The 9544-nt window shown below is 36.9% G+C and overlaps 1 protein-coding gene across 1 annotated transcript; it reads right to left on the bottom strand.

Annotated features, from left to right (window-relative positions):
• Positions 1 to 5840: 5840 nt before the first annotated feature.
• On the bottom strand, positions 5841 to 6785 carry Olfr1009 (olfactory receptor 1009). Its single transcript, NM_146572.2, has one exon. It carries the CDS (start codon positions 6783 to 6785, stop codon positions 5841 to 5843), a length of 945 nt encoding a protein of 314 aa, NP_666783.1.
• Between the last annotated feature and the right edge of the window lie 2759 nt (positions 6786 to 9544).

The following is a 9544-nucleotide window of genomic DNA, read 5'->3' as shown; positions in this document are numbered from 1 at the left end:
CAATTACTGATCATGTTCCCCTTTTCCCCTACCCCTCCTCCTCCTCTCTCCCTCTCAGTTCCCTCCCTCTGTCCTCTGCTTTCTTCTCCCTCCCAAGTGGGATTGAAGCATCATCACTTGGGCCCTTTGGCTTGTTAACCTTCGTGAGTTCTGTGTATTGTATCCTGGGTATTCTGGACTTTAAGGCCCCTTCCCTAGATGAGTAGCTTTAGGCCATCAATGGCTGCTGAAAAAGACCACCAGTTTTCTGCAGAGCAGAAGCCTGTGATACACTATTCAATCCCAAGTGGTGACTCTAAAACATGTACATATGGAATAATAATATATGGAATATATATTCTAATATGCCATATATAGTTATACAATATTACATAATTATATGGTATATATTTTAATATATATTCTAATATACATACATCCTGAAGAAACTATGCTATCTATATAGTGATATAAATATGGATGTAATAATAAGTGCTGGAGTTATAAGAGTATGTTATCAAACTGGGATTATGTGTACTGGGATTGAGCCTAGAGCTTCGTGCGTTGTTGGTAAACACTTTACCAGATGAGCTTCATCCTCAGGCAATATTTCATTTTTTAATTGAGAAAATTCAATCTAATACATATGAAATATTTTACAAGGAAATTGTGTGGGTTCTTTTTTTCCTGGCTAGGACAAACAAACTTCTGACAAACGTTATTTAAGGAAGGATAGTTGTGGGGGTTGGTTTTGTTTTGTTTCCTTTTGCTTTATTTTTTGTTTTGATTATCCCCTTTGTTTTTGTTTTGTTTTCTGGTTTTGTGATACAATCCTAAACAGCAGTAAAACCATTCTCTCCCTCTCCCCACCCCCCACCCCCCACCCCCCACCCCAGTACAGGATCCCAGCCAGCATTCAAGAAGGCTCTTAAAAAAAAAAAAATCACAGATGCATCCAAAAATATGTTTGCCAGATAATTCTATTGGTAACAAAGGTAACAAAGTTTAACTGCCACTGACATACCTAAGAAAAAACAAAAAATCACAGGGCACTAAAGATCCACTTGTAATAAGTAAGACTAAAATTTAATAACTAAGAAATAAATGTTAGTAATAAATAAAATATAATAAATGTTTTACCTAAATGAATGTTGGAACCAAATAAATGACACAAAAAAGAAAGCTGAATAAAATCAGTATCACTCTAAGGTATCTTTTCTAGTCCAACACATATGTAAAAGCATTTTGATGACAGGATATTCGTGATTGAAAATTGAGCAGAATCTAATTTGACAACTGCTCAGTTGTTTTGTTTTGTGATCCAGGAAGCTTCATGAAGCCAGTGACACCTACAAACCCCAGTCTCTGTCTCTCAAAGAAGATTTCTACTTGTCAGTGTTGTGTTGAAACAAATTTATTTTTACAGATATTACAACACCACCTCTTATGCGGTTTTCTATATTTTTATGCTGAACGTATATTTTAAGAATTCAACAAGTGTAAGTATTTTCAATTTTTAAAAAACATTTCCATTTTGTATTTGGCAGAATGAACATAAGTGAGAAAGAACTACTGAGAACAGGAGTGCCACCAAGGGATGGAGGCAGACAGCCTCCATTATTATTCTATCTGCATTGCCCCACAAAAAAGAGACTATTTTAAACTAAGGCTATTTTAAAGTTCCTGAATGATGAAAACTTGTCAAAAAATAGGGAAATAAAACAAATATTCTAATATTCAAGTTTAGAAAAGAGCAATAAAAGCAACAACAATCACTTTGTGCACTTAGCAGTAGTAAATTACCAACTAGGAAAGATATTTGCAGTTAAGTTAGCAGCATTTTTAAATTTTTATTTTGTTTGCTTTTGTTCTAATGACAGCAGACCTGTAAGGATATTTGATGAACCAGGTCTAAACTATGTGTCTCTAGGATGCACATCATCAAGCTCTGCTGTATGCCATAGGAAACTATCTATAATTTGTTCTACAATCAGAAGGTATGAATGTGAAAATCCATTAGTGAAGATTGATTGTTTCTGTGTCAATGAAATTTTATAAGACAACGAAAGTGCTGGCCTTTCCCTAGGAAATAAATGCACACAGGCACACTGTAAACTTCCCTATGATCCCTCAGTCTCCACAAACCAATTTTTAGTCTTTTGAAGATTGCCCCAAGCCTGTCATCTCCTTTTGCTCTAAGAACAAATGGAAACATGGCTGGGCATTTTATTGTGGTTTCTGTGCTCATGCTGCCATCTACTGGCCTGATGTAGTAATATCACAGGCGGAAAATTTAACTTTCATATTCTAAAATACTAGTGTCTAAAACTAAGTTGGTAAAAAGCCGGGATATAAAGTTATCTTGAAAAAATCTTTATTAACCTAAAGCTCAAGAAACATCACAAGGAGGGAGATGGGAAGTACAAGGATTCTGTAATCCTAAACGACCATGCCATGTCCTATATGCCGTGCGTGTAATGGTCCACATTCCAAATAATCAAAATATGTCAGGGATAGTCACGAAAATCTAGCATTTCCCAGAAATACTCACAAATATCATTGGTTAACACTTGATCAGATGGCAATAACCAAAGGAGACTTGAAAACAAAATCACCTTCCACTGAATATTTGCCATTGGTTGCCACATGAAAAGGAGCCTAAACTTAAAAGGCAATCAAGAAGATGCAATCATGTATCTTGGCTGAAAGCACTTAGATTTATAATTAAAATGGAGGGTTTTTTAGTGAAATTATAATAATATAACTTGGGATCCTTTTGTGGACATTTATACCACAGAGGTAAATTTATTACAATTGGCTTGTTTTTAGTCCTTGTCTGTGTAATCATATTATCATGATAGTGTGCGGCATACCCCATAAAAAAGGCCGCATTCTCCACACCCAGAAATTTGGAAACAAACCAAGTTTTACAAATTTATTTATTTATTTACTTACTTACTTACATCTCAAACTGCACCCCTCCTCTTCCAGGTCCCCTCCTAACAGAGTCTCTTCCCCTATCCTTCTTCCCCTTCTCCTCTGAGATGGTGCCCCAACCCTGGTATTCCCCCCACCCTGGTGCATCAAGTCTCTACCAGATTAGACACATCTTCTCCTACTGAGGTCAGACCAAGCAGTCCTGTTGGGTAACAGGTACCACAGTCAGGCTACAGCTTTAAGGAGAGCCTCCACTCCAGTTGTTCAATCCTTCCTTCAACTCTTCCGTAAGAGTCCCCATACTACATCTGACGTTTGGGTCTCTGCATCTGCTTTAGTCAGCTCCTAGGTAGAACCTCTAAGAGGACAGTTATGCTAGGTTCCTGTCTGCAAGCATAACAGAGTATAATTAATAGTTTCAGGGGTTGGTGCTTGCTTATGGGATGGGTTTCAAGTTGGGCCAGTTATTGGTTGGACTTTCCTGCAGTCTCTGCTCTATCTTTGTTCTTGCATTTCTTTTAGGCAGGACAAATTTGGGGTCAAAAGTTTTGTGGGTAGGTTGGTATCCTTATTGGAAATGGTTTTACCTGAAGACCCAGCTATACTGCTCCTGGGCAAAAACCCAAGAGAGGCTCTACCATACCACAAGGACTGAAGTTCCACTATATTCATAGCAGCTGTAGTAGCCAAACCCTGAAAACAACACAGATGTCCCTCAGACAATAAAATGCATACAATGAGTACGTGCTTCATTTACACAATGAAATACTATTCAGCTCGCATTGCTCAGAATTCTGTATGGCATGTTAGCTGACCTACAAAGTTCAAGTTCTCCTGCCTTCACCTGCCAAAAAGCTAGAATCACAGATGAAAAATTCTACATTAGTTTTATGAGGGATCTAGGGACCTGAACTCAGGGACTGTACTCACTGAGCCATCTTCCCAGCTCTAGATGCTACTAGTGTGAAGTGCATGTAGGTTCTATCCTCTATAGGCATTCTCTTGTTAATGGGAATTACTGTCAAATACATTATAATGTCTTTTGATCTGCAGTTCCTGGGAGATCATGATCAATCAATCTAAACCCAAACTATTCTATTCTCAATCGTAGTAAAGTGCTGTATTTATAGTGATTGAAAACTCAAAGTCCTTTCCACCTTACACCAGGCAGAATGACTAAGATCAAAAACTGGGGTGACAGCACATGTGGTGAGGATGTGGAGAAAGAAGAGCACTCTTACATTGCTGATTGGATTGCAAACTGGTACAACCACTCTGGAAATCAATCTGTAGGTTCCTCAGAAAATTGGAAATAGGTCTACCCAGCTATACTACTCTTAAGCATATACCCAAAAGATGCCCCAACCATTCCACAGAGGAGCACATTCCACTATGTTCATAGCAGCCTTATCTGTGATAGCCAGAAGCTAAAAACAATTCAGATGTCCCACAAATGAAGAATGGATACAGAAAATGTGGTTCATTTACACAAAGGGATACAATTCAGCTATTAAGAATAAGGACTTCATGAGTTTTGCAGTCAAATGGATGGAGCTAGGAAAATATCATCCAGAGTGAGGTAACTAAGACCCAAAGGACATGCATGGTATGTATTCACTAGTAAGTGGATATTAGCCAAAAAAGTAAAGAATACCCAGGATACAATCCACAGAGCTCATGAAGGTAAACAAGCAGAAGGGCCTAAGTGAGGATGCTTCAATCACACTTGGAAGGAAGAAGAAAGTAATCACCAGAGGCAGAGGGAGAGAGCAAGCTGGGTGGGAGTGGGGAGGGGGAGGGAAAAGGAGAACATGAGGCCTCAGAGAGTGAGGAGCTGAAACTGAAACATCTTCTTGGAGACAGGTTGGAGGAAGAATAGGATAAGGAACTGTGGGAGGGTGGACCTGGATGGGGCAAAGACTGGACTGTAAAAAAAAATGAAAGTAATGAAAAAGTAAAGAAAATAAAGAAAGCTCAAAGCATGTCCAGGTGCCCTGTAGAGAAGAAAGAACCAGGATGATTTTCGTTCATCCCACCATTGATTTTCCACCAGTCACTCCTGACAAGGGACACCATAACCCAACAACCTCATTGTGAAACCCTTCTGGACTGGGCTTGAGATAAATAGTTTTGGCCTGGTAGCACTATAGCATTCTTCACTTATTTTTATTTACTCAGCTATAGATCTTGACATAATTGTATGTTATACCATGTCTAATCAGAAAAATTAAAAATAGTCATAGGTTCTGATTTATACCAGAAAGTCACTCAAGCATAATTTTATCTTTACAAAATAACTAGGCTTATTTTTATGCTTTGAAAATCTCACACGTACATCTGTGACATTTTGATCAAATCCATCCCCTATCCCATTTTTGAACTCTTAAATGGTTTCAAGTTAACAGAAAGTTGTTCAAACTCTCTATAAACTTCAACAACTATTGTTTGTTGGCTTGTTTTTATATAAGATAAAAACTAGCATGAAAATAGATTACATGGCATAAAATTAAATAAATGAGAAAATCATTTAATTAAAATTACTTTCAAGCTAAGCAAAACACTCTGCTTGTTATTTTCAATTTTACACATATAAAATCTTGGGTTATGCATTCTATAATATATGATTCATATCTGGTTGCTGTTGTATTTATTAGATTTTATCTTACTTTCAAAAAATAAATATATTTAAGGGAAAGAACCCTGAGCTTAAGTAGAAAGTTATATTCATAGTAATATGATGAAATAAAGCTTTATTTACTAAAATAAAATGTATTTTATGTAGTAAAACAAAAGTCACACAGAAAGATAAAAGGATGTCAATTACAAACTCTGCAAAATGTTTGTCATGTTGAGATGCTGCCTAGGGGGATCAGATCATGTCTGGAAGCTTTGCTCTGAATCTATTTTGTACTCCAAATGACAGTTTAATTTTTGAGGAAAACTTTGGCTTTAGCAACTGTCCTGCCCATGGCCGATTTCACTTCTTTATTCCTCAGGCTGTAGATGAGCGGGTTAAGCATGGGAATCACTGCTGTGTAGAAAACAGACACCACCTTATTGAGGTCCAGAGAAGAAATGGCGCTTGGCCTCACATAGATAAAGAAGAGAGTCCCGTACAAAATAGAAACTGCTGTAACATGGGAAGAGCAGGTAGAGAAGGCTTTCCTCCTACCTTCAGCTGAGCGGATTCTCAGGATGGCAATGAGGATGTGAAAGTAGGAGACTATGATGGTGGTACTACTGACAATCAATACAGCGCCTGCCACGATGAAAACCAACAGTTTGTTGATCCGTATGTCAGCACATATGAGGGAAAGGATAGGAGACATGTCACAGAAGAAATGATTGATAATATTGGAGCCACAAAAGGGAAGTCGGAAAGCAGCTGTCGTGTGAGTCATGGTATTAAAAAAGCCAACAGCATAGGGTCCGATCACCAGCTGTATGCAGAGTCTCTGGGACATGGCTACTGAATACAACAGGGGGTTACAGATGGCTACATATCTGTCATAGGCCATGGATGCCAAGAGAAGACACTCAATGGCCACAAAGAACCCAAAGAACCATTGCTGTAATACACAGCCCAGAAAAGAGATAGCTTTTTTATCTGCAAAGAAGTCTGTGAGCATCTTGGGGGCCACGACTGACGAGAAGCAAATGTCCACAAATGACAGGTGGCTGAGGAAAAAGTACATTGGAGTGTGAAGGCGAGAATCTACCCGAATGAGAATGATCATACCTAAGTTTCCCGTCATGGTAACCAGGTAAAAAAGCAGAAAGAGCAAGAACAGGAAGACCTGCAGATTAGGGTGGTATCTCAAGCCAATGAAAATGAATTCTGTGATCCTTGTATAGTTCTCATCCGCCATTAATAAGGTTCGTCTCTAAGGCAAGAACAATGAAGAGCAACATGATAGTTGTGTCTTAAAACTTCTTGGTAATGCACAAGAGAAGAAACTACAGGCTAAAATCTGAAACTTGACTTTCTGGATTAAAAAAAAAAAGTACTAGTAAATGTAATATATACTATCTGAAGAGTAACATGAGTTTAAGTGTCATAAAGAGAAAACTCCGGTGTAAGTATGAAATGCTTAGGCATTATACCTGAAACCCTCCAATGCCTTTACAGACTAAAGGGGGAAACATTATTGTTATTTTCACGATATCTCTGAATTCATTTTATAAGAGGTAGATCTCAAATGTCCTTTTCAAAATAAAAATAAAAACAATCATTTGGGCTGGGGTGGAAGCTAAATAAAATAATACCTTACTTAGTAAATGCCGGGTTCTACTTTTGATCCTATTTAATAAAGTAATTAGCATAATAAAAAATAATCTTCTTAAAAATAAGCAATGTAGATACTGACATGATCATAAGTCTTATAAGGTTGCATAGAGCTTATGGATTGAACATGATAATAGAGACCACAACATTCCAAAACCTATAAAGAAAACAAAATATAAGAATAATAGAAAATGCTGGAGTTACAGAGATGACTCTGTGACAGTTAAGAGCACTTACATATAGATACATAAACACACACAAACACAAAAATATTTTTAATTGAGATAAATATTTTTAAATATAAATTACAGAAAAATAAGAACTAGAGAAATGTCACTGTTTGACAAAATGACTCATAGAAAACTTTGAATAATTAACTAAGATAGATGGAGGTTGATATGGGTAAATGCTAAAAAGTGTGGAAGAAAGTAATTAAAATATATTATACATCATATATACTTATGAAATTGTCAAGCAACAAAATTAATCAATAAAAGTTAGAACTGTTCAATGAATCATTGGAATTCCAGTGCAATGTGAAAAAATGAAAAAATAACAACATACAAAGTATCAGCAGAAAAAAATTCATATTTTAGATAGCAGTTGTTAAAATAACCATTAATAAGCACAGAAAAGAACATTTAAATTTTCAGTGAAAATAGCTACATGGGTGGCTCAGAGGTAAGGAATATAGCAAGAATGTTCAAGGTTCTAGTTTCCATTCTCAACCTTGCAAAAAAGATTTTTAAAGTTTTTAATTAAAAAAACACAAATTATGGCATGTTCAATGAAGCAGAGAGATAACTAAATAAATGGAACAGATAAATGTATAAGTAAAATCTTAGTTGTAAGGACACATTTTCTTCTTGGGGGGGGGGTTATCCCATTGGAAAAGCAAACACTTCCTGGTTTGCCCCTCAGTTAGGTGGCAGACACAGATAAACTCGATGTGAAGTCAGGAAGAAGTAACATTTGTCTCATGGATAATTTTACAGCTGTTCAGTGTCCTAACAGGGTTTTCTTGTCAGTGACCATTGCTCTTTCTATTAAACCATTACCCTCTAGTCTCTATTGTTGAAAATTCCATCAGTAGATGGGAAGTCTTCATTCTTTTTTGGAAGATCTATGTTGCTTTGACAAAGTGATACAGCCTCAATTTGTAACACAGGCAGACAGACAAGTGGGATGCTCACGGATGCATTGTTTCTAAATATTTGGTTTAAGAAGACAGAATCCAGTGTCTATTTGTTGTTACATATAAATAGCGGTACCTTACCTATGTTCCATTTCGCTTTCAGGCAATCAAACATTTGCTTTATATCCTTCTCATACAAATTCAATCTTTCCCACCGATGTGACTGGAACCTGATTTTCCTTCATTCCTGTGAACGATTTTGTCAGAAGACTTGTTTTCTCCTGTCCTTTTTACAACTTAGACTAACCGGGCTAGGAGTCTCATCAAATTATTTGACAAATTCAATGCAAGTCCAATCAAACATCTAATCACATCTTAAAATGTAACTTCCGATTGCAAAATTTATGCAAGAGAAAAACATTAAGTCAGTCAAAGCCATGTTGAAAAACGATATAGAGGGGAATAATCCATTAGACAAATGGCAAAACACATTATAAAGATACAGTAATTAGAACAGTATGGTATTCTTCTTAGGATAAACAAGAATAGAAAAACTATGATAACCATAGCTGGTACAGCCCCACATGTCAACTTAGCGCAGATAAATGGAATGAGGAGTAAACAGTTTAAACAGTTTCACTCCAGGTTAGCAGAAGTGTCAATAGGCCCAGTGTCAGTAGTAATTTCTCTTTTACAATCTCCGAAATGAAACTGCAACAGTAATATTCTCTGCTCAACAACTGTATTCATATATATTGCCAATCCAGCTCTTAAACATTTATTTTTAAACTCACAGATCTAGGATCTGTCAGCCATAGTTGTGAAAGTTGCTTTTTTCACTGGGCAGTAACAGATTCTCCCTCTCAGGATCAGTGTGTTGGGTTCACCTATGCCTGGGTCATCACTGTGATAGAGAACAAACTCTAAGCTGCGGACCAGTGGACTGGGATGTATCTAAGGCCCCAAGGCTGATGTTTTCTAAAAGCATTAGGGGATTTTTATCACTCTGACCAAACTCAGTGCACCTGGACTTTCCACACTAAGATTTGTCTATCTAGGAACCTGATATCTCCTAATATCCCAACACCAGCTTATGCATTGCTGTGGAACACAAAATGTTCAGTGTTTAAAAGCACACCTAAAAGTGCAGTGGTTATTAAATTTAAAGAACTCAGAGAACTCCCAGAGAAATGCTGTTTGATGCTGAA

The sequence above is a fragment of the Mus musculus genome, chromosome 2, assembly GCF_000001635.26.
Source record: "Mus musculus strain C57BL/6J chromosome 2, GRCm38.p6 C57BL/6J".
Classification (NCBI taxonomy): domain Eukaryota; kingdom Metazoa; phylum Chordata; class Mammalia; order Rodentia; family Muridae; genus Mus; species Mus musculus.
This window is presented reverse-complemented; position numbering and strand designations above follow the sequence as displayed.

Excerpts from the sequence above, each read along its gene's own strand:
- Olfr1009 (NM_146572.2), bottom strand. The coding sequence starts at position 6,785 with ATGGCGGATGAGAACTATACAAGGATCACAGAATTCATTTTCATTGGC.